General features: G+C 34.3%; 1 protein-coding gene across 1 annotated transcript in view; it reads left to right on the top strand.

Annotated features, from left to right (window-relative positions):
* The window catches only part of HSPA14 (heat shock protein family A (Hsp70) member 14), a 33,462-nt gene extending 10,101 nt beyond the window's left edge, over positions 1-23,361 (top strand). Inside the window, exons 4-14 of the mRNA XM_074194075.1 lie at positions 11-59; positions 367-472; positions 1,006-1,096; positions 2,013-2,117; positions 3,339-3,500; positions 4,808-4,963; positions 10,051-10,153; positions 13,267-13,482; positions 13,626-13,799; positions 20,745-20,815; positions 21,372-23,361. Coding sequence (XP_074050176.1) covers positions 11-59; positions 367-472; positions 1,006-1,096; positions 2,013-2,117; positions 3,339-3,500; positions 4,808-4,963; positions 10,051-10,153; positions 13,267-13,482; positions 13,626-13,799; positions 20,745-20,815; positions 21,372-21,450 — 1,312 coding nt within the window. The 3' untranslated portion in view covers positions 21,451-23,361. The remainder of the gene's footprint in view (positions 1-10; positions 60-366; positions 473-1,005; positions 1,097-2,012; positions 2,118-3,338; positions 3,501-4,807; positions 4,964-10,050; positions 10,154-13,266; positions 13,483-13,625; positions 13,800-20,744; positions 20,816-21,371) is intronic.
* The last annotated feature ends 2,419 nt before the right edge of the window (positions 23,362-25,780 follow it).

Genomic DNA, 25,780 nt, shown 5'->3' with positions numbered 1-25,780 from the left:
ATATTGGCAGCCCTGATGACCCGCAGGTGCAGAAATACATCTCAGAAAGTAAATGTCCAGTGAGTATAATCCTGTTATTTCTAGAACACAAGATAATTTTGATGGTCATCCATCACATAACTTTTTTAGGAATTTGCATTTTTGGGGGTAGAAAAATTATTTCATTTAGCTTAACTTCAGGGGTGGCTAGGTGGCATAGTGGATAAAGCACTGGCCTTGGAGTCAGGAGTACCTGGGTTCAAATCCGGTCTCAGACACTTAATAATTATCTAGCTGTGTGGCCTTGGGCAAGCCACTTAACTCCATTTGCCTTGCAAAAAAAAACCTAAAAAAAACTTCATTTAATTTATGCTTCTTTCGTTGTAGGTCATTGAAAAAAATGGAAAATTCCAATATGAAATAGATACTGGAGAAGAAACCAAATTTGTTAACCCAGAAGATGTTGTAAAACTGATATTTAGTAAAATGAAAGGTATTGAATAAAGTCCATAAAATAGAAGTTTCTCAAATGTTCCTTTTAAGTGGGCTTCAAATGACAGGCATTTTTTAAGTATGTGAGATAGTAGCATAGTTGAAAAAACACTAAACTAGGATTCAGGTAATCCTATTTCTTGTCTTAGTGCCACCACAAAAAAGCTAAGTGATCTTGGACAAGCTGCTTCACATCCTTGAACCTCTGAAAGATCTTTTCCATCTCAAGTATTTTTCTTTGAGGAGTTTGGGGGATAGAACCGCATTCCTGGCACCTAGACAATGGTGGAAGATTCTTCTATTTGTTTAGAACCCAGATCACTTAAAGCACCATTCATTTTTTAGAATGATTGGAACCAAAGGCCCAACATCTGGAAAGTTAGGGGGGAAAAAATTAGTGGGATAAGTTATGAATTCCAAAAGGTGGTTTGTTAAAGGAAGCACTTGACATCACAGATGTCCAGTGCTGCTATTTGCTTTTTTTTTTTTAACAAGTACAATATATTTTTTAAATGTGTGTGTGTATATAAACAGAAACTGCACAGTCTGCCTTGGGCTCAGATGTCAGTGATGTAGTTATTACTGTCCCATTTGATTTTGGAGAAAACCAAAAGAATGCTCTTGGGTAAGTAGAATATGAGGTCTTGTCTTTTTTTTTTTGCTTAGAGTTAAAAATTCTAGGAAATAAAAAAATTGGTTTGATTAATGTCACTAGCTTATTTTGGTGCTTTGTAAATCATTTAGATTTTTTTTATGCTTTAAAATCTTTGTGTAAATTACAATTTTAGAATGCTTTTTCATCACTTCTTAACCCATGTTGAGTTTAGGACCTTATATAAAATAAGGTTCCAGATAGTTTAGGTTACACATAACTCTGCAAGGAAAGAGTTTCAGATATGAGCCTCAATATTTGCCAAAAGTCAAATATTTACTAATGATACTCTTTTTGTTGAAATTTTCAAACTTCTAAATTATTGACAAGATTCGGTATTAAAATTGTTTTAATTCCATCTGAAAGTTTACAGAATTAGGTATTTGGGAAATTCCTCATTTTCAAGAGAGCAAACTTAACTTCTTGCCCATTAAAGTAGATTGTGGAGTATACTGTTTTGTTTTTGTGTTTTGTCTTTTTAGTTTTTGCAAGGCAATGGGGTTAAGTGGCTTGCCCAAGACCACACAGCTAGGTAATTATTAAGTGTCTGAGACCAGATTTGAACTCAAGTACTCCTGACTCCAGGGCCAGTGCTCTATCTACTGTGCCTCCTAGCCACCCAAGCATACTATTTTAAATAGAAAAATCTATTTTCATGTAGTAACAGTATCCCTTATACTTTTGCATATTACTGTTAAAGATTGGTATATATTTGTTTTAGAGCAATTCTTAAAGTATCAGATTGCAGTTTATTGAGTTACTTTTCATTTGTAGCTCCTATTTGTGAAATGTTAAGAGATATCACATAAAATCTTGAGTATACTAAGAAATGTTTCAGTTGAATAGTTTCTAAGTGATATTAAATACAATGGAAGCAAATTGTTCACAGGGAAGCAGCTGGGGCAGCTGGATTTAATGTTTTGCGATTAATTCATGAACCATCTGCAGCTCTCCTTGCTTATGGAATTGGACAAGATTCTCCCACTGGGAAAAGGTAAAAAACTATATTAAAATTGTAAATATTCACTGAGAAAAATGCTTGCTTATTGGCAGTTGTGTATTGTCACTTAGTTCAGTAGTTCCCAGATGTTGTGATTCTTTTGGTGAGAATTTTTCTAACCGTACTAATCCCTATATTAAATAGTAACATGAGCATACAATGAGCAATCAGCTGTCCTACCTGAGCTTATATTTCCCTTCTCTGGATTTCCCAAACCGGTACTGATTTTTTGAAAAAGAATTAGATTTTTCAGGTTTTGTCAAGCCTTTACTTGGTGCTGAATCCTAATTCACTATCAATCATTCCACAAGTCACAGGCTGGCTGAGAAACAACAGTAAACATTTTTGAACAAATTTGGCTTAGTTTGAGATAAAGAGAAGTCAATGTGTGGGACTTGTTTTGGTGGTACAATATTCAAAAATATCTCCTTTTAATAGTAGTTGTTGAGAATAGTTTGGGCCTGACTTAGGCAACTTGTAAGCTCTAATCTTCGGATTTTTTTAATCTTACTCATTTTGGGGGGGGGGGTGCTAGGCAATGGGGTTAAGTGACTTGCCCAAGACCACACAGCTAGGTAATTATTAAGTGTCTAAGGCCAGATTTGAGCTCAGGTACTGCTGACTCCAGGGCCAGTTCTCTATCCATCTGACCACCCCAATCTTACTCATTTCTTATTGGAATATTATAAACTATCAGTAAAACACTCAGAGCTGTTTAGATGGCATGAGATTAATATAGAATATTATTAATGGTAAATATGTATTAGTGTAAAAGTTATAGTTGTAGTTTAACCAACAATCTGACTTTGTTATTATAGTTGTGAGGTTTTCTGTCAGTGATATTAACACTTTTTTAAAACTTGTGATATCATATAAGGAAATCCTAATGAGAAATTCCCAATGAAGATAAGCTTTCTGGATTTTGTTTTGCAGAAATTTATATTTATTTATATCACATTCTCAATAAACTTCAACCATTTAGAATAGAAAAGACCATTTTTCATCATAATGTAAAGTGGAAAGAGCTCGGGTTGAGGTTAGATACAAAAAAAAAAAAGTATCTTGTTTTTGCTCTATCCATTTGTTTGATCTTAAGCAGCTACATTAATCCCAGAAATTTTATTTTGTATCAGCAGTGATAGCTCTTCAGCTCTTAAAATATTAAAAATTCTTTGATAACTCTTGTTTCTTTAAAAATCTTTTTCTTTTTTGAAGCAATATCTTGGTCTATAAACTTGGAGGAACATCCTTATCTATTAGTGTCATAGAAGTAAACAGTGGAATGTATCGGGTTCTTGCAACAAACACTGATGACAGCATAGGTGGGGTATATTTTACAGAAACCTTGGCCCAGTATTTAGCTTCAGAATTTCAGAGGTGAGTCCTGATTATGATACGTGTGTGTGTTTATTTGACTTCCTGTTTGTCATAAAGTGTTATTATTTTAGCTATTTAAATTAGCTGATGTAAATTGCCAAAATGAAAAAAAAAATCCTCTAAGTGTACAAATATCTTTCCGTGAAGTAGAAGTGAAGTGAGAAATGTTGATTTGATTTAGTGGTTCTGGTTTCTACTGTTGTTTTATTTTTGTTGCAGGTTCTCAGTGGGTTCAAAGTTGAGGAAATGGACCAAGTAATGTAGTAGTTAGTAAAACTAGAGAAGGACAGTAAGAGTTGGAGATGGGATGGACAGCACAGAAATCTCAGGTGTATAGCTTTGGTAAAAGGCATAATTATAGGCATAGAAACCAGCTTTTGTTCTAGGTTGTCTCACGTACCAACAAGTCCACTCCAAATAAATAAACTGCCAGTGTACAGAAATAAAAATGCTACTAATTACTGTTACTCAAAAATAGATTTTTTTTCCCTGAAACCCTTATTTTAAGCAAATAATAAGAAATTCTATATACTATGGTGCCGTATGGTATTTAAGCATCTTACAAATTTAAGGAATTAGTTTTATATCTTATCTTCATTATTTTGTGGATCCCTTATTCCCCTAATTGATGCAGATTCAAAGCACTCTGCAGTTTAGAATGGGCTTTTCCAAGAACTACTTTGCTACCAAAAGTAGTTGCTATTCATACATGAACATTGATAACTATTATTGTTCTCTTTAACAAAGAGATGTATTTGATATATTATACTACAGGATGACATTTTCTTTTGGACAAGGTGTTTTAAAGAAGATATCCTGTGCAGCTTATTGATGCTTGGCTTAAGCTTCTCAGATAATATTTTATCAAAAATCAACATATCTTGGAGGCAAATTAAAGATTGTAAAGTAAAAAAATGTAGATTTTTAATTCAATATCTTTAATTCTATTACATAACTTTTTATTTAGCCTCTGTTTATCTGCAGAAATACTCATACCTACATGAAAAAGACCATTATTAGAAAAAGATAGTTATAGCATAATTTGGTTAAGTAGAAAAAGATCAAGGCATTAAATAAATTTTTTTAATTTGAATTAGGAATCTTTTTAGGAGGTGTTTACAAATTTATTTCCTTTGAAGGCTCAAATAGAACTAGAACCTGGGAGGAAGTGAATAGCTCTGATATGTAATGGAATATAACTTTGTGGTCTTAAGGTTTATTCATTTTTATTTTTTTTTTTTTAGTTATTGTGAATCCTGACTGACCCAATGATTTTTAAGCTGTGGAGATGTTTGTTTTGAATTTAGGTCCTTTAAACATGATGTAAGAGGAAATGCCCGAGCCATGATGAAATTAATGAACAGTGCAGATGTGGCAAAGCATTCTTTATCAACTTTGGGAAGTGCAAACTGTTTTGTTGACTCACTATATGATGGTCTAGATTTTGACTGTAATGTGTCCAGGTAAGACTGAATAACAAAGAAAATTCCTTCTATTGTGTTGGAATAAGTGACTTATAAACTGTTTTTTAAAAACTTTTGAGTCATAATAAAAAAGTGACCATTTTTTTTCCTTTTGGGAAATGTTTTTGTGATACTATACTTTTTAGATCAAATTTTGTCTGTTTAACTTGAAGAAGTGAGATTCTTAGTTTGAAATTCTTAAAATCATATAGTCCATATCAATTTATTTACACAATATCTTTTAAGTAATTTTGCTCACTGACAGAACCTGCAATGGTTTACTTGGCAGTGAAGAGTTCCTAGACACTAGATTGAAAATCCATATGAATGCTCCTTAATTAGCCATCTGTCTTTGACACTATTGAACTTACTTCTTGATAATGCATAGTAGGCATAAGGGTAACATACATAAAATCACATATGATTTCTTTATCATTTGTGTGAAATCTAGAAAGTACTTAATAAATGATTGTTCCTTCATTCAGATAATTCTATCCCTTAGCCTTTGCAGGAATACTTTGTCCTCCCCATTTTGGATGGCATGTAAGCAAAACTGCCTATAAACAGAAATTTCCAACTAGGTCTAATAATTCCTTTCAAGTTGTTGATTTGATAATTGAATGAGTTGTAAGATGCCACCAGAAATTGCCTTAGAGAGTGATAGAACTTAATATTCTACTAGATTTCCAAAGATTACAGAGATTTCATTGATTATAAACTCATTCTACTACTACTATCTTAATGTGAAATCTTTAGATTCTTTAATAAATTATTAAATTGATCTATTGGAGTTTTTTAAGTGTTTTTCTCATCCAGGAAAAAAAATTGGTAGATGGGTTAATTCTTAGGAGTAATACTAATACTTTATATATACTTAGCTTATTTTGAGGGTTATATGGAAGGTTTCCTATTTAGATTTTTATTTGAACTTGACTTAATATCCTCAAACAATTGTAAACTTCATCTTTAAAAAGATACTGTTATGATCACAATGCATTAAAAATCATATGCAATATTAGGACAGAGAGATATAGACCCAGAACTAACTGGAAACTGAATGACCTTATTTTAAAGAATGAGTGGATCAAACAACAAATTATAGAAAGAATTAATTATTTTATCCTAGATAATGACAATAATGAAACAACCTACCAAAACCTATGGGATTCACTCAAAGCGACTATCTTTAAATGCTTACATGAATAAATTAGAGAAAGAGGAAATCAGTGAACTAAATATGCAATTAAAAACATTTAGAGAGAACAAATTAAAAACCCCCAATTAAATACCAAATTAGAAATTCTAAAAATTAAAGGAGAAATTAATAAAATCAAAAGCAGGGAAAAACTGTTGAATTAATAAATAAAACCAAGAGTTGGTTTTATGAAAAAACCAATAAAATTAAACCTTTGGTCAATTTGATTTAAAAAAACAGAAAGAAGAAAATCATAAATGAAAAAGGTGAACTCAACACCAATGAGAAGGAAATTAAAGTAATAATTCAGTATTATTTTGCCCAACTCTATGCCAATAAATTTGACAATCTAAGTGAAATGAATGAATATTTACAAAAATATAAATTGCCCAGGTTAAATGAAGAGGAGATTAAATACCTAAACAACCCTATCTCAGAAAAAGAAATTCACCAAGCCATCATTGAACTCCCTAAGAAAAAATCTCCAGGGCCTGATAGATTCACAAGTGAATTCTACCAAACATTTAAGGAACAGTTGGTTCCAATTGTATATAAACACTTTGGGAAAATAGGGGAAGACAGAACTCTGCCTAACTCTTTCTATGATACCAATATAGTGCTGATACCTAAACCTTGAAGAGTTAAAACAGAGAAAGAAAATTATAGACCTAACTCCCTGATGAGTATAGATGCAAAAATCTTAAATAAAATCTTAGCAAAAAGATTACAATAAGTTATCACTAGGATAATACATTTTGACCAGGTAGGATTTATCCCAGGAATACAGGGTTGGTTCATTATTAGGAAAACTGTTTGATAGGTTTGTTGTTGATATAATTAATTATACTATCAGAAATTATAGGATAATATCAATAAATGACGAAAAAGCTTTTGACAAAATACAGTACCCATTCCTACTAAAAACTGAAGAATGTAGGAATAAACGTACTGTTCCTTAAGGTAATAAGCAGTATCTATCTGAAATTGTCAACAAGCATTATATTCAATGGGGAGAGGCTAGAGGCATTCCCAATAAGATCAGGGGTGAAACAAGGGTGCCCATTATCACCACTACTATTCAATATTGTATTAGAAATGTTAGCTTCAGCAATTAGAGAAGGAAAAAGAAATTGAAGGAATTAGAATTGGGAAGGAAGAGACAAAACTCTCATTCTGTGCAGATGACATAATGGTATACCTAGAGAATCCCAAGAAATCATCCAAAAAAACTACTGGAAACAATTAGCAATTTTAGCAGAATTGCAGGATATAAAATAAACCTTCATAAATCCTCAGCTTTTCTATATATGACTAGCAAGATACAGCAGGAAGAGCTAGAAAGAGAAATCCCATTCAAAATAACCTCAGACAATATAAAATACCTGGGAGTCTTTGCCAAGGCAGACTCTAAAACTTTTTGAAAAAAGTTATTAAACACTTCTCACACAAATAAATTCAGATTTAAATAACTGGGCAAATATCAACTGCTCATGCATAGGTAGAGTTAATATAATAAAAACGACAATTCTACCAAAATTAAACTACCTGTTTAGTGCCCTACCAATCAAAATTCTAAAAAAATTACTTTTAATGAATTAGAAGTTGTAAGTAAATTCATATGGAGAAATAAAAAGTCAAGAATTTCCAGGAACTTAATGAAAAAAAGTGTAAAAGAAGATGGCTTAGCTCTACCTGATCTAAAATTATATTATAAAGCATCAGTCATCAAAACTGTTTGGTACTGGCTAAGAAATAGAGGGGTGGACCAGTGGAATAGACTAGGTGCAAAAGCAGGAGACACTTACAGTAATCTGCTGTTTGATAAACCCAAAGAGTCCAGTTATTGGGATAAAAACTCTCTTTGATAAAAACTGCTGGGAAAATTGGAAGTTAGTATGGAAGAAACTTAGATTAGACCAACACCTCTTACCCTTTACCAAGATAAGATCCAAATGGATACAGGATTTAGATATAAAGAACAATATTATAAGCAAACTAGAAGATCAAGGACTAGTTTACCTGTCAGATCTATGGAAAAGGAAGCAGTTTATGACTAAGAGATGGAGAACATCACTGAAAACAAGCTAGATGATTTCAATTACATTAAATTAAAAAGATTTTGCACAGACAAAAGCACTGTAACCAAGATCAAAAGAAATGTAGTAAACTGGGAAACAATCTTTGCAACTAAAGTTTCTGACAAAGGACCCATTTCTAAAATATACAGAGAACTGAGTCAATTTATTAAAAAACAAAAGCATTCCCCAAATGACAAATGGTCAGAGGATATGCAAAGGTAGTTTACAGATGAGGAGATCAAAGCAATCCATAGTCATGAAAAATTGTTCTAAATCATTACTTATTAGAGAAATGCAAATTAAAGCTTCTCTGAGGTAACACCTCACACCACCTCACACTGGCCAATATGACCTGAAAGGACAGTGATCATTGTTGGAAGGATTTTGGGAAATCTGAGACATTATTACATTGTTGGTGGAGCTGTGAACTCATCCAACCTTTCTGGAAAGCAATTTGGAATTATGCCCAAAGGGCAACAAAAATGTGCATACCCTTTGAGCCAGCAATACCACTACTGGGTGTATACCACAAAGAGATGATGAAAAGGAGTAAAAACATCACTTGTACAAAAATATTCATAGAAGCCCTGTTTGTGGTGGCAAAGAATTGGAAATCAAGTAAATGTCCTTCATTGGGGAATGATTTAGCAAACTGATATATGTATGTTGCAGAACACTTACTGTTTTATTAGAAACCAGGAGGGATGAGAATTCAGGGAATCCTGGAGGGATTTGCATGAACTGATGCTGAGTGAGATGAGCAGAAGCAGAAAAGCACTGTACACCCTAACAGCAACATGGGGGTGATGATCAACCTTGATGGACTCATTCCATTAGTGCAACAATCGGACAATTTGGGGCTGTCTGCAATGGAGAATACCATCTGTATCTAGAGAAAGAACTGTGGAGTTTGAACAAAGACCTTTAATTTAGGGGGGGCTGATATCTTATTGTCTGATCTTGCTATCTCTTATACTTTATGTTTCTTCCTTAAGGATATGATTTCTCATCACATTCAATTTGGATCAGTGTATACCATGGAAACATTGTAAAGACTGGCAAATTGCCTTCTGTGGGGCATAGGGGGAGGGAAGTAAGATTAGGGGAAAAATTATAAAACAAAACTAAATAAAAACTTTATAATTCAAATAAAAACAAAAAATAGTTACACTTATTAAGTTGTTGACCTACTATAGACCAAGAGCTTACTCAGTGCCATACACATACATACTACATGCTTACCACTGTGATGAAACCTGGGAATATATATAAAGAAAAAATGAAAATAGTCCCACATTCAATAAGTTTAATTTTAATGAGAGACAAAATAGAAATAAATTGATAAATACTATATATATGGAGAGAAGAGAAGATACAAGGTAATCTTAGAAGAAAAAGTCCAGTATATGGGAAGCTCAAGAAAGGCTTTTAAGCTGAGGCTTGAAGATAACTGGAGATTCTAAGAGATAGAAAGGGAAAGAACTTTCTAGAAATAAGAGAGGGCCTGTGCAAAGAGATTGAAGATGGGAGATTAAACATGCCCAAGGAATGGTAAGCTGGTGTGGTTGAACTGGAGAATGCCTTGAAGAGAATAACTGAATTTTGATGCCAATCTTGATGCAAAGCAGCAGAGGAGCTTATATTTTATCCTAGAAGTTAAGAAGGAAGTTTATTTGGCATTCATTAAGTAGTATGGTGAAATAATTATTAGAGTTTTTGATGTTTTAGCAGTTATTTTCCATTAAAGTGAGGTAACCTTTCATATGAAATGTCATGTTTGCTATAATTAATATTTTAATTTTTTATTTTTGTAGAGCTAGATTTGAACTTATATGTTCACCACTTTTTAATAAATGTACAGAAGTTATCAGAAATCTCTTGGAACAAGTTGAATTTACATCAGATGACATCAACAAGGTAATGCATATTTCCCCTCCTGATGCATTTCTTATTACATGATATCAGCTTGGGGTGGAGTTAGGATGTTTATCCAGTTAAAGATAAGAACCTTAATATCTATTTAAACATTTTCTAAGTATGTACTTGCAAATTTTTAAAAAGTAATAGGTTGTATGCTATTTGTAATACACACTTGCAATGCCCATTGTTTATCAAGTACATAATTTCCTTCAACAATAAAGAATAAATTCTTTCAGTTTACTTAATATCTGAGCAATTTAAGTTATGGCTAAGATTTGCTTTAAACAGAATTTGGATGAAAGATCTGCTTTTAAGCTCTGTGTGTGGTATTGACATTTTAAAATTGTTCATTTTAAGAACTGTTTTAAATTTGAGACATCTTGAAAATAGCTCTTAAAAAGGGCTTTACAACAAAAGAGTTATGTTGCTAATGGAAAATTGCTCATTTTATGTTAAAAAAAAAATTCCAGGTTTACACAATACAGACCTGTACTCCTCAAGTTTTGGAGTTATGAAACCATATTTAACTTAAAACAACAAATTCATTCATATGCTAATGTAACTTTCCATTCTTACTATCCAGCATTTATTGAACACCACTGACTTTCTAGGAGCTTTACACAACATAGAATTAGATATTTCCCAACTGTAAGCTCTTGCCTATTTACACTTGTACTAGCAAACTATATGTACATAGCCTTTTCAATAAAAGTATTGCATTTCATGAAGCGAAGCTCTGGGAATACAAAGAAAGTCACTACCCTCAAGGAGCTCAGTATTAACTCAAACTGTGTACTCATCTTAGCACCAATTTATCATTTCCCCACATTTTCTATCTTAATATTACAAGGGACCCAGTCTTTATCAATTAAGTCACTTTTGAGATTGCAGCGACATACAGACTTAGAGAAGAATGTGAGACTGTTTCTAATGAATTAAAAATTATTTACCTAAGTGCATCTCATGTTATGCCAATCCCTGTATCATATGCCTTGGTCATTTGTAACAAACTAAAAGGTTCAAGACACTATGTTCTTTATGCCATAGACCTGTATTGTATGAATAAGTTCAAGGACTTTACTATCCTTTTCTAAGAGAAGGAATGGTCTATTTTTTGCATTTTCATGAAAAAAGCAAATTTGAAAATTTTCAGTGCCAACTTTTAGATATTTGGTAATTCTTTTCAAAAGTCCCTTAGAAATCATGGTTTCCAAAGTGAGGACTCCTGATCCCTGGCACAAGTAATGGAGGCTCTATGATTTCTAAGTATAATAGAAAAGTTGACAGTAACATGATGAAATCACAGTAAATAAGCATCTGTTTTAGGTTTACAAATCCAAAAAGTAAATTGTAATTTATCTTCCTAGTGTATCCTAGGCATAAAATTCATACCCTGGTTTCTATATTAGTAAATTGCTAATATTTACATATTTTGAAACTTTGTGATTATTTTTGTTTTGATTCTCCATACTCTGTACAACACTGGTTTTCCTGTTTCTCCATAATTCTTTTAATTTTGATCATTCCCATCTTTGCCATTTTGCTAGAAATCTCAAGCTTATTTTGATTTACATTTCTTTTATTAATGACTTGGAACATTCTTATGGTTCTTAAGAGTTTGTAATTTATCTTTTGAGAACTATTTGTTCAAATCCTTTAATCACATCTATTGGGAATGACTCTTGGTCTTATCTATTAGTTCTCTATTTTATCCTGAATGCCAAACCTGAAAAATATAAAGATGTCTTCAAAAGAGAAAGTAATTCCCTAATAACTATAAACAGAAACTTGAAGGGGAAAATGGACTTTTCACAAGGACAACATTAATACTTAGAATAAATGAAGATTAAAAAATGAAACAAAAACCTCTAAGGAAGGAGCACAAATAACTTAGAAGAGAAAGCAGTAAATATTTAAAATCATAAAAATCATAACAAAAAATAGAAGCAAAACATAAATGTTTCATAGCTATTGACTAATTGAATAATGGGCAAAGACATTTACAAAAATAAAAGATACTTTTAATCACCTGAAGCTGGAAAACTTCTGCAAAAATAAAATGCATCTAGGATAAGAAAGGGAGCAGTATATCCTTTGACTTATCCATCTTTTCAATTTTAATTCCTGAGCCAAAGTTTTGTGCCAGAGCCAAGTTATACTCCATTATTCTTTTGTACTGACATCCATCTCCCATAATAAGGCCTCCATTAAATTTGTGAGGTTTGGGTCCTCTTCAGATTCTCAGTACAGGTTGCCAGGAACTGGAGTCTCTGGGTTGAGGTATTCCAGTCAACATGCTGCCACACTACTCATTGGTCACTGCCACTGCTCTTTAGCACTTCCAAGGTCCCTACCCTGAGTTTTCCTAACTACTCGAGGTCTTTCTCAGAAGAACCTTCCACTCTTGCTGCCTCCAGACATAGAGCTTTTGAGATTACATATGCACCTATCACTGGTTCCACTGGGAGTCTCCTTTTTCTATTGCCCTCAAGCTTCTTTGTGCAGTTCTGAGGTATAATAAATCATTTACCATGTATTCTCAATAGATTTGGTCTGGTGCGAACTTAAGAGTTTTGTGGCATGTGGGAGCTGCTATCCTGCCTCTTGTTTAGGAAGCTCTATTAGTTAAAAATCTGTCATAGGTGAGCTTGGTAGCTGCTAAATCTAGAAAGCCATATTATACCCTTGATGATGACATTATCCAAGCTTTGCTTGGTTGGTCTTCAGATAATATGCATACCTGCTGTCAGCAGGTTCCTACTTGATTCCTATATCCTAGCTTGGTGGGCTCTATCAGGCTTGTGTGCCATGAGTGAGCCTTTGGGGTTCACCATCATTTCTATAGCACAATCAAGCATGAAAGCAGAAATTCAGTGATGATAAAACACCATATTCAACAAAATATTCACATAAGAATGTAAGAAATTAAGTATTTTTATACTAGATAGCTATAAAATTTCATTTCATAGGAAATTAGATTAAGATTTCACAGAACATGTGATTAAAACCAAGGATGCTTTTAATACTCCATTTTTAATACATCATCACAAGATTGACACTATGAAATTGATAGATTATACTCACAATAAAAATGAATGCTTTTTTTCCAGGTTGTACTTTGTGGAGGGTCAGCTCGAATCCCAAAGCTGCAGCAGCTGATTAAAGATCTTTTTCCAGCTGTTGAGCTCCTTAATTCAATTCCTCCTGATGAGGTTATTCCTATAGGTGCAGCTACAGAGGCAGGAATTCTTGTTGGCAAAGAAAATATTTTATTAGAAGAGGAACCTCTTGCTATTGAATGTTCTGCAAAAGATATTTTGGTGAAGGTATGTCCCATCTTTTCTAAATTTTGTAATAAGACTTATCAAATTTTATTATAAGATCCTTGCAAGATAATGTACCATCTAAAATCATGAAATTTATCAAGTTAAAATTAATAACGATAGTGATGTGGTTTCTGCTTCTCTAGGGAGTGGATGAATCAGGAGCCAATAGATTCACCGTACTGTTTCCATCAGGGACTCCTTTGCCAGCTCGAAGACAACACACATTACAAGCCCCAGGAAGCATATCCTCAGTATGTCTTGAACTCTATGAATCATTAGGAAAACATTCTGCAAAAGATGAAAATAAATTTGCACAGGTGAGAATATTGAGTTTACATATTATCACAGACAAGTTTTTGTTTTCTTTTCAAGTATTATCTGTGTAAAGTCACATATATAACTTTGCTGTATTGGGATAATTAAAACTTCAAAATTGGATGCTATGTAAGACATAGGATACATATGGTTGGTGCTTAGTAATTCAGAGAAGGAAATAAGTGGGAACAGAATTGGGCCAGTGTTAATTATCTCAAATGCATACTTTTAAATCATAATTGGTGGGGGCGGTTAGGTGGCGTAGTGGATAAAGCGCCGGCCTTGGAGTCAGGAGTACCTGGGTTCAAATCCAGTCTCAGACACTTAATAATTACCTAGCTGTGTGGCCTTGGGCAAGCCACTTAACCCCATTTGCCTTGCAAAAAAAAAATCTAAATCATAGTTGGTAATTTAAAATGTGAACTCCCAAGTTTTGTTACAAGGAAGCAAATGCAGTCTAATAGTTATCAGTAAGATTTTTGGAGAATGGGATTTCTGCTGCACTTGCTTAAACCCTATTGAAAAAGTATAGTAGAGAAGCACAAAGTATCCAGATATGCGCTTCAGCCCAAATGCCCCAGAATTGAGAAATACAGGGAAGCAGCATGATGTATTTCAGAGCCAGGAAAACCTGACTTTAAGGTCCATCCCTGACCTTGACAGGCTCTGTAGCCATGGGCAAGATATTTATCCTTTGAGTTCTTAGGGCAATTGTGTTGCTATAAAGCAAGAATGTCCCAACCTTCATTGGTAGAAGCAGTTCCTCATCTGCAAGTTGTTTATAGCAATGAAATCATAGTTCTAGTGATGAGAATAAAGAAATGCCAGAACACAGAAGCACTATTATTATGATAGTATATTATAGGTAAATTTGCCAGATAGAGGTTAGAAATGAAGTTTTGTTAGACTGGTACAAGCATTACCTATTCATACTCTACCTGGAACTCTCATTCTGCTAAAATGCTAAACGTCTAGGATAAATTCATGGCTTTTCTTACTGATAGTGTCTTCTCTTAAAAAAAAAAAAGTAAAGAAAACTTTGAGTCAGTTCTTCTGGTTTTATTATGACCAGAAAAGACCTGGTTGGAGAAGTAGAAATAACAAGAACCTTTGGAGAATGTGACTGTTATCATCAATTTGAAGCAGCCAAAGAAGGAAGCAGCTTATGGTCAGACCCTAGATTTTATAAAATCATAAACTTTGAGCTGGAAAGGGACCTTAGAAGATAACTACTCCAGTCCCATGTTTTATACAGAAGGAAACTGAACCCTGTTGAAATTAAATTACTTATCCAAGGTCACATATATTAGTTATAAAACCATTATCTGTAAATCCAGCATTTTTTACATTAAACCATGCTGACAGATTTAAAGAAGTTGAGAAAATTTAGGGATAGACCTTTGGACAGGGCTAAAAGGAAAAATGGCTCAAGAGGAATGAGAATTGAGGTTCTGTAAATACAATTGCCTATATTCCTAAAGAGGAAGAAAGCAGGGGAGACTTGTAAAGCAACTGCTATAGTTTCATAGGAATCTCTTTGATAAATTCTATAGAAAAGTCATTTACAAAAAAAAAAAAAAGAATGATGTCTGGGCAGTAGTGTGGCACAAAATACTAAGATAGTTTCAGAAAGGCCAAAACAAAAAAATGAATTGAAGTATACCAAAAATAATCAGGCCGATATAAAGGGCTTTCTTTTAAGTATATATAGGGCAAGAAGAAGAATTAAAGAAGAGTTAGATCCTTTTGTTAGTGACAGTATTGTTTACTGACATTAAAGCTCAAGGTCTGAGCATTTAATTTTAAAAAAAATCAGTTTCAAGCTTTTCAGGAAAACATACACATGTAGAATAATATGCATATATCTGGTTAAGTCACTTTTTTGTTGTTTTGTTTTTGCAAGGCAGTGGGGTTAAGTGACTTGCCAAAGGCAATCATTAAGTGTCTGAGGCTGAATTTGAACTCAGGTCCTCCTGACTCCAGGGTCAGGACACTATCCACTGTGCCACCTAGCTGCCCCCTAAAGTTACTTTTTAAAGGAAAGAACTATTTGATGAAAATGCTATTTTAATTTAAGCTATACCTATACCATTATGATGGAACTTTGATTGCAAAATCTATTCTCCTCCTCCATTTGTGTTTCTTTAGTACCAATAGATTGGTATCTGTCTGCAATACATAAGTTGCAGGGAACTTGATATAGGGAAGAACTAAACAAATGCCCACTGAACCTAGTCAAACAAGACAGTTTTGATCTCAGAAAAATTAAGTTCTGTTTAACAGTTATTAAGTCCCTTTGTATGAAGTACTTATTAGGGCTGAAGTTTTTAAAGTTGAAAAAATAACATTGTTCCTGCTTTCTTGGAACTCATACTATAATAGGAAAGAGGTACACAAGAACACTCATATACACAAATTAGTATGATATGGGGCAGAAAGTGATCAGGGTGAAAGATTATCATGTATAGTGCCATGAGAAATATGAGGCGAGAGCTCAAGGTCAGTTTTTCATCTAGCATAAAGTCTTCCAGTTTAGAACTGTTATGAAATAAACCTTTCGGTTTTTTAAACATCAAAATGCAGTATATCCTCCTTTTGCCTTCTTTTACCTTGTTTTAAATGATTTGGTATTGAATCCACAATATTTTGATCCTTGTTCATCATGAAACCATATTTTTGAAACTGAATAATCTATTTTCCCCAAATATGATCTTGGTAAGGTTTTCATTGGAGTTTCAATCACAAGTTCCCAAGTTACTGAAGCATTTTTATCTCCATCTCTTGAATAAATTTCTTAACCATTTGTGACATGTACAGACTCACATGCAGCATTTTACTTCCATCTAGGATTTTCTGAAATTCTGCAACAATTCTGCTTTCAATATATCGATAAGATTTGTCAGAATTCATCATTTCATTTCCTCAGTAGGAACACTTGAGGTTTAAAAAAAATGCTCTAGATTCTGAATAAAGTTGGATAAAGATGCCCAATTCACCTAGACTTCTGAAAATGCTTTTAGTAAATCCTTGAATGAAAATGTATGACTTAGGAGGTGAAGCCAAGATGATGGGGTACCAGAAGGAAGTATGGCAGGTTCTTGCCTCTCCCACCCAGAAGTACACCAATGTCTATAAAACTTGCCAGTCTAAATTTTGATGGGCAAATGCAAGGAAAAATCAAAGTGTCCAGCCTAGGTCAGCATAGGAGACAGGTTTGTGGATACTAAGGAAAGGATTAGACCAGGAGTGCTTCAGTTTGCTCCTGTATAAAATTTGAGTCTGGACTAGATATCCTCCAAGGTTCACTCCAGCTCAAAGTTGATAATACAAATTCCAGTTATATATTTGACTATGGACTTTTCCCCTTCTATTTCAAGAGGAGATTGTAAAACCATACCTGTGAACTCTATAGGGAGTGTGGGAAAAACTGCTGATTGCAGCTTTGTTGCCTACTACTCAGTTCTGGTCACAGATCCAGACAGACTGAGACCCCTTCCCATGAGAGACTTTCCATGGTCAGGAGCAAGCTGGCAGCATTGCAGCTCAGACCGAACTTCTCTACAATGAGACCTACAGAGGAATTCCTGCAGGACAGAAACCCCAAAGGAGAAGGCGGGGGGGGGGGGGGGGGCAGGATAGGGCAGGGGAGAATATGAAGGGGGAAGAGATGACATTGCAATTTTGTCACTGAACAAGAAAAGCTTCCCAGATAGGGGTTAGTGACTGTGTCCAGTAGCTAGCTGTCTTCTGTTTTTCAGAAGCAAATGAAGGTTAGGAATTTGCACAGCTCAGACTAGGAGAGCAACCTCACTTTGACTTAGATCAGACCATTTTGAGAACACTGAACAATTTGAGAACCTAAGCCTGAGCTATCCTTAAGATCCTTAAATAACATAACACTCAATAGTGAAAGCAGCGCAAGTTTTCCCTCCATATGTGTATAGAGTCCAGCTCTGATATCATGTCCAAAGTCAGAAAGTAGGTTGGAAGAATGAATAAACAAAAAAATCCCATCATAAGGGGTTGTGTAAGTCTGTGTGTATGTATGTCTGTGTTGACATTGATGCTTGAGAAAAAAAAACCCCAAAATTTAATGACTCCAAAATAACAAGTAAAAGTTTCGGGGGGGGGGGGGGCGGGACACAGCTTGAGCACAATTTCAATCAGAATTCCTGGGAGAGATGAAACAAGAATTTTTAAAAATTTAAATGTTTTTTAAAGTCCAATGAGAGTACTTGAGGAAAAAATTGAAGAGATGAATACTAAGATATAAAACCCTTGCCCATGCAACAAACTCCCCTAAAATTTGAATGTGTGATTAGAAGCCAATGACTCCCTGAAATAAGATTTTTTTAAAACAAAATCAAGACTGGGGGGTGGGGGGAGCCAGAAAATGTAAACTATAACTCCCTCCCAAAAAAAACATGTAAAAAAGATGGAGGAAAAATGATGAATCACTGCACTATCTTAATGCCTTGACCAAAAAAGAAGCCTTGATATCTTTTTTTTAGGTTTTTGCAAGGCAATGGGGTTAAGTGGCTTGCCCAAGGCCACACAGCTAGGTAACTATTAAGTGTCTGAGACTGGATTTGAACAGGTACTCCTGACTCTAGGGTCGGTGCTTTATCCACTGTGTCACCTAGCCAACCCTTTTTTCTAGAAATCTTAAAATAGAGGGCAAAGTGGAAATAGAATTGATGATCTGATAGAAACTCCAAAATTAAAATTCCCAGAAATATCAGCCAAAATTAAGAACATTTAAGTCAATATTGCCAACAGCTAGAATTTAAGAACTGAGGAGCCACAGTCAGGATCACACAATTTGGTAGCTATCACTCTGAAGGAACAGAAAGCTTGGAATACAGTCTTCTAGAAGGCAAAGGATATAGACTTAATATCAAGAGTAGCTTAACAAAATTGAGTACAATGCTAGGGATTAAGAGGAGAAAGGAAGAGAATTGACCTTTAGTGAAATAAAGGACTTCAAAAACATTCCTGATGATAGATCAGCACTATAAAGGAGCTTTGAGGTTCAAAGACAGGTGTTAGGAAAACATAAAAAATTATACATAAATGATGAACAAAGGGATAAACTTTTACATTCTAATGTTGGAATTTGATACATATATACATTCCTCAGAACCCTATCATCGTGGGTCTTAAAGGGATATTATTAGACAACTGGGAATGGTTTTACTATATCTTAAGAGAAGAACAAAGAAAAGAAGGAATATATATATATATATGTATATATACATATATATATATATATACTGTGGGAGTGAGGGGAGAAAGGTTAGGGGAAATATCAGTGTACAAGTAAACATCTATACAAAACATTTGAACTCCATACTCATCTGAAATAGTCAAACAAGGAAAAATATATAAACACGCAGAATTGAGTATAGAATTACCTTTCATTCAACAGGGAAATAGGATAAGAGGCATGGGGAAAATCAGAGGAATGTTAGATTAAAAGAGGGATTAATTCTAAGCAAAAATAACTTAAAGATGGAAAAAAAATTATAGCTATTTTAAGGTAGCAAAGAATGGGAATCTACGGATGTACCTATAAATTGGGGAATGGCTGAATAAGTTATGTAAATGTGATGTACTGAAGTAATATTGTTCTGTAAAAAATAATGAAGCAGGTGGTTCCAAAAAACTTGGGAAGACAAACATTCAAGAGTAAAATGAACAGAACCAGGAGAACAATTTATACAATGTTTTCATTGTATAAAGACAAACAACTTGGAATGAATCAGAAATTCTTATAATCAATTATGATTCCAGAGGACTAATGATCAATTTAGACTACTACTCTGCTGATAAGAGATGTTTTGGACTCAGAAGACAGAATGAGGCAAATTTTTTTGGACAATGCCAGTCCTTTTACTAGACTATGTGTTTGCAACAGGGTTTTGTTTTTATTTAGTCCTTAATTGGGGAGAGGGAGTTTGCAGTAGAAGAGTGAGAAAATGACTTTCCTGATTTAAAAAAAAAATTAATTGAGTTTTATCAGTAAAAACAATTTTTCCAATCTTTAGTATAGTCTTTTTATTGACTTGCTTGTGAAGAGTATTTTTTTCTTTAAAACAACAGCAACTTTTTTTTCTGGTTTTCTTACTGTTCTTCCAGCTTCTGTTCTTCAGAAAAATCGTTAAAATTTTTCTAGCTACCAGTTCCCTCTGAAGGCCTCGGCTTCTTTTCTAAATTGGGCAGTTTTGCAGCAATCATTTGTCACTTCTTAGCATGTTTTTCATTTTCGGTCCCATTTCTGTTGTGCATTCTTGTAATTCATCTTATTTTATTGTGGGTTTGAATAATAACTTGAAAAGTACGAGTTTCTACACCAGCAGCCACCACAATGTCACTTAACATTCATCGAAAGTATTCTCTTTAAAAACTACAGTGTTTGCTTGTTTACTTGGAATATACTTTAAAACTATAGAATTAAAAACACAACCAAAAGCAGCAGTGACGCATATGTGTGTATTTGTGTGTGTGTGTGTGTGTGTGTGTGTGTGTGTGTGTGTGTGTGTCATGAAATGTAGCATTCAACCAACGAAGAACTAACCAAAAGTGGGAAAAAACCCAGTTCAATCTGGCTTCATCTGGTCAGGTGGTCTATCATGAAGTCAGCCTAGCTAGATAGATTCCTAGATCACCCCACTCACCCCTCTAACCTTAGGGCCTATCTACATTTACTACCATCATCACAATGTTTGCTTGTCCCAAGTAATTTACATACCACTGCAATTACCTTAAACAAAAGAATAAAAAAAGCACACAAAACAATTTTTACTTCTCCAATTCTGTAGCAGCTGTATCCAATTAAAAACAATTTTTTACTCTCTGAATTTTAAATCTTACATGTAATATCAAGATTGAACATGTCTGGATTTTATAATGACAAAGGTTGAATCTTCTAACATTTTTTCTCATAGATTATACTTCAAGATTTAGATAAAAAAGAAAATGGACTCCATGATATATTAGCTGTTCTCACCATGAAAAGGTACAAAAAGTCATATGCTTACTGTTAAAAAAAAAATTAACTTTTAAATTTTGAGAATTTCTGTATTTCATGAGTCAGTTTGTTGGTTTATTTTGTGGAAAACTAGGCAAAGCCTATTTAGAAAATCTGTTATTCTTATTGAGTAGTATCCATAGAGTTCATAAGCAAACTGTTCTTTAGGTATTGAACATTTTGTTGCATAAATCATATTTCTGTCCAGTGAGATACAACAATGTGTCTTAATTTTAAAAAAATAAAACTCTACATTTAGTTGTAATTTTAACCTAAAAAAGTAGTCTTTGCTCTTTTCAGAGACATCATTTAGGCAATTTCCAGTGTTATTTCTTTGGAAATTTTACTGTTTCCACTACTTACCTACTTGCTTAAAAATAGGGCTAATTCTTTATTGTAGCTGTTAGAGTATCTCCATGTAAAAGTTTGCTTCCTGAAAACTAAAGTTACTACAGGTTTTTTTTCCAGAAGGCAGTGCCCCTCAAGTATTTCTTTAAGAATTTTCATGACTTTTAATGACAAGCCTGTCCATTTTTCTTTGTAGGGATGGATCTTTACATGTGACATGCACAGATCAGGATACTGGAAAATGTGAAGCAATTACTGTTGAAGTGGCATCGTAGTACCTTTGAGAAAGAATTTTTTTCATTACTGGAATATCTGTTGTCATTTTGTTTTTGTTTGTTTAGAACTGATGTTTACATTAAAACTTTTTTTAATGAACTACATAATGTTTTTATTAGACTAAATTAGAAAGTATTTTTAAATGGCTTTTAAAATGTTTAATGAATTAGATGTAGGAAAAATATACTTAGGGTGGAAATTATTCTGAATGAATAATTCGTGAAATCAGTGTTTAATTTTTCCCCCCTTCAAAATTATCTTTTTGAGAAACATTGGGCTTTTGAGGGTTGTTAAAATTGAACATGTTCCATCCATCAGGGAGAATTCAGTGGCTAATGAGAGGTTTATTGGACAATTAATGGGAGAATTTATTTGTCCAAACTTAAAGTAGAATTTCTTACCATGGAGGGCTAGGAGACAGATAATCTAAGCAGTAAACCTATCTCCTATTCTCTATTAGTTAGCAAAGCTGAAGGGAAAAACACAAGGAAAATCTAAGCTTTACTGTACCATCACCACTTCTGTTTATAGTTTTTCCATTCAACATTATACATTTGATTTATATTTTAATTGGATTTTATGTAATTATCTAAAACATTTTATGTTTCCAAAAATGAGGTCTCTCCCATCTCTAACTCTCCATGCATAATAGCCAGTCATAAAAGAACTTAGGTAACTTATTAGTGGATAGTCTGCAGCACTAATGACATAGAATAATTCACATCCAGAACTAATACTTTTATAAATTAAAAAGCATATTTGAGAAGTAAAATACTCGTCAACTAATACAGTTCTAACTCCTTTTATGTGTACATTTGTATAGTGATTCTGAGGGACTTCTTGAAACCCCAAGAAATTCTATATTACTTACCATGCAGATTACAGAATCAAATTTGAAGTAAATGCAAGTCATTTATCTTTTCAATACACTGAGACTATTCAGCAGTATCATCTTTGAGTGCTAGGGAAGGATGGATGGTGGCCAATACTCATGTTAGTAGATGTTAACTGTGCTAATTGTATCAAGCTTTGAAATGCGTTTTTTTTTTTTCCTTCAGTGAAGTTCATGGTTACTCAGAATTCCTTCCAGCAAATCTGGAAAACATGTAGAAGGCTATTGCTCAGTCTGTGACATGCAACTGGATGTGCAGTTTATTAAGGGAGACCATCAGTACCTGCACAAACAGTGCAGATGAACCACTGGCTGGGCCCAGAATTGAAAAGAAGTATACTGATAATTACCTAGACTGTTGACGCTCCCAAATTGCTCCCTGATATGTAACCCAAATTTATAAAAAGTCCATCTTCTGGTGATGCTATATGGCTGTGAATCATGGTAGATGATCACATTTCAGGTGACTCACAGGTCAGTGAATGGTTAATAGGTAGGCTGCAAGATATCACCAGTGTACAATTAGTGGCATAAAATATGTCATCCAGAAGGTGTATTAATAGGAAAAAGAGGTGGGTAGTCATGTTTCAAGAACAAGGTTTATACAATGCACTTTACCCAGTCTTCTTAAGTAGCACATTTGTCATCCTAATTTGCATATTAGGAATATTTGAGGGCAAAGAAATTAGATAATTTGTTCTGGTATCTCCAGCTCAAAGTACTGGAGCTAGAACTTGGAACTCATTCAGGTCTTTTTACAGTGTTTCATTTTCTACCATCTATCACCCAGGGAAGTTAAAATAGAAGTGAATTATTCCTGGTGTTTCAAAGATTCTTGGATTAAATCATCTCAAAAGCCCTATTTTGCTACTTGGCTATTTGAGTTGTATTATCTTTTTCATCTTATGTTGTCCCAATGTAGATTCACTTAAATATTTTGGGGGGAAAAGTAATAAAATATCATGTGTCCATTGTAGAAAAATAATTGGTTTACAGTCTTAATTTATGAAACAGATTTTAAAAATTATCTTGTTGGGGTGGCTAGGTGGCTCAGTGGATAGAGAACTGGCCCTGGAGTCAGGAGTACCTGAGTTCAAATGTAGCCTCAGACACTTAATAATTACCTGGACGTGTGGCCTTGGGCAAGCCACTTAACCCCATTGCCTTGCAAAAAAAAACCCTAAAAAAAAAATCTTGTCAAAGGATAGTTCATTTTTAGAAAATACTTTATTTAGTTCTCTGGTGTGCACTGAAAATTTTTCACTTCATATAGGTTTGTTAAGCATAATTTCCCCCTTTGTCCATCTCTCTAGTGTTAATTTTTTTAGGAGACCTTTGTGGTTCCAGAATCAATCAGCCACCATTTATTAAGCACCCTTTATGTTCTGGACACTGTAAAAGCATTGGTAATCCAACTCCACCAATTCTCAAATGCAGCATGTCCAGAAACACAACTCTATCTTTCCCAAGAGGCTACCACTACCCTCCAGATCACTCAAGACCCACACCCACAACTCTGTAATCTCTTGACTCCTCATTCTCACTCCCCTCATGTTTTATGTCTTTTGCCAAATTTTGTCTTTTTACTTCCCATTCTCTGATAGGTTCCTTTCCTATTCATACAAACACAATCTAAGGTGTGTCTTTTCTATATCACTTGGACTACTGCAATAGCTTCTTAACTAGTCTCCCTGCCTTACGTTTCTCCCTACTCTAATCTTAAGCATCATTTACCTGCCAAAGCCTTGTATCCCTCTGCCACTGAATGAACTCCAGGAATTCCCTTTTACCTCCAGGATCAAATGTAGTCTTGAAATCTCTTCATAACACAGTCTCTTTCTGCCTTTTTATACTTTCTTCTCCGAAACTAGTCTCCCCAAACATGTCCCTGTCTCTGCCCCCTTGCAGTGACTGTCCCCCAAGTCTGGTCTGACCTGTGCCCTCAGCTTATTTCCTTCTTTCCAAACCCAGCTCAAATTCTACCCTTTGAAAGCCTTCCCTCAATCCCCACAGCTGCTATTGCCTTCTCCTTTGAGACTAACTTCATCTACAACATTCTTATTAATAATTTGTTTATTCCCATTGAAACATACACATCCTGAGGGCAGGGAGAGTTTGATTTTTTTTTGCCTCTGAATCCCTAAGAACTTTGCAGAGTGCCTGACAACAATTTAAATACTTAATGTTTGTTCTGATGAAGCCAAAAGTGGAAAAGACCCTCTACCCTAAGCGAATTTATATTCTAACATATAGAATATCCACAAATTGAATACCAGGTCATTTTTAAGAGAAAGGATTGGGACTAGGAAAGGTTTCCAGCAGATGCTTCAACTGAGTGAAGAATAAAATCAGAGGTTTCAAGAGGAGCCAGTCTTCCAGGTATGAGTGGATGCAAAAGCACCAGAAAGGGGAGATAAGAGTTCCATAATAAAGTATGTGGAGAGAATTAATATAGAAAAAAACTGGTAAGATAAGAGAATGTAGCCAGAAGATGACAGCGGTGGGATTTTTATATTTGGTCCTAAAAAAACGCCATTGGAGTTTTATGAGTAATTGAAGATATAAGACCCATACATAAGGAAAATCTTTTTTTATTTTTTTAAGGTTTTTTTTTGGCAAGGCAATGGGGTTAAGTGGCTTGCCCAAGGTCACACAGCTAGGTAAATTATTGTCTGAGGCCTGATTTGAACTCAGGTACTCCTGACTCCAGGGCCAGTGCTCTATCCACTGTGCCACCTAACCATCCCTAGGAAAATTATTTTAATAGCTAAGGGAGGAAAGCAAGAACGTCAATTAAGAGAACACTAATAATAATCTAGGCAAGAGGTGATGAGAGAGGGTGTGGCTAGGTGGCACAGTGGATAAAGCACTGGCCCTGGAGTGAGGAGTACCTGGGTTCAAATCTGACCTCAGACACTTAATAATTACCTAGCTGTGTGGCCTTGAGCAAGACACTTAACCCCATGGCAGTGAAAAAATCTTAAAAAAAAAAAGGTGGTGAGAGTATGAACTAGGGTGGTGACAGAAGGGGACAGATGCTGTGGACAGAGTATCAAGACTCAGCAAATGCATATTTGAGAAGTTGAGGATAATGGAGATTGTTAAACTAGCCATCTGGAAGGACAGTGGTCTTTTTGACAGAAATTAGGAAGTTCATTCATTTACAATGACAACATGGGATCATGATCAACTATGATGGAATTTTCATTTCAGCAGCACAATGATGATGGAAAATGCCACTGATATCCAGAGAAGGTGCCAGACCAAAGCTTATCTTCAATTTTTAAGAGTTGTCATATAAAGTCACTTTTTTCTGGGGTTTTTTTTTCGTTTGGATCCGATTCTTCTGTCACAACATGATCAATATGGATTTATGTTTAACATGATTATAAATGTAGACCCTATAAACACTGCTTTCTGTGGGGGAGGATGGGAGG

Source organism: Macrotis lagotis, chromosome 7 (genome assembly GCF_037893015.1).
Source record: "Macrotis lagotis isolate mMagLag1 chromosome 7, bilby.v1.9.chrom.fasta, whole genome shotgun sequence".
Classification (NCBI taxonomy): Eukaryota; Metazoa; Chordata; class Mammalia; order Peramelemorphia; family Peramelidae; genus Macrotis; species Macrotis lagotis.
The sequence above is the reverse complement of the archived record's forward strand: the minus strand, read 5'-3'. Positions and strand labels throughout refer to the sequence as shown.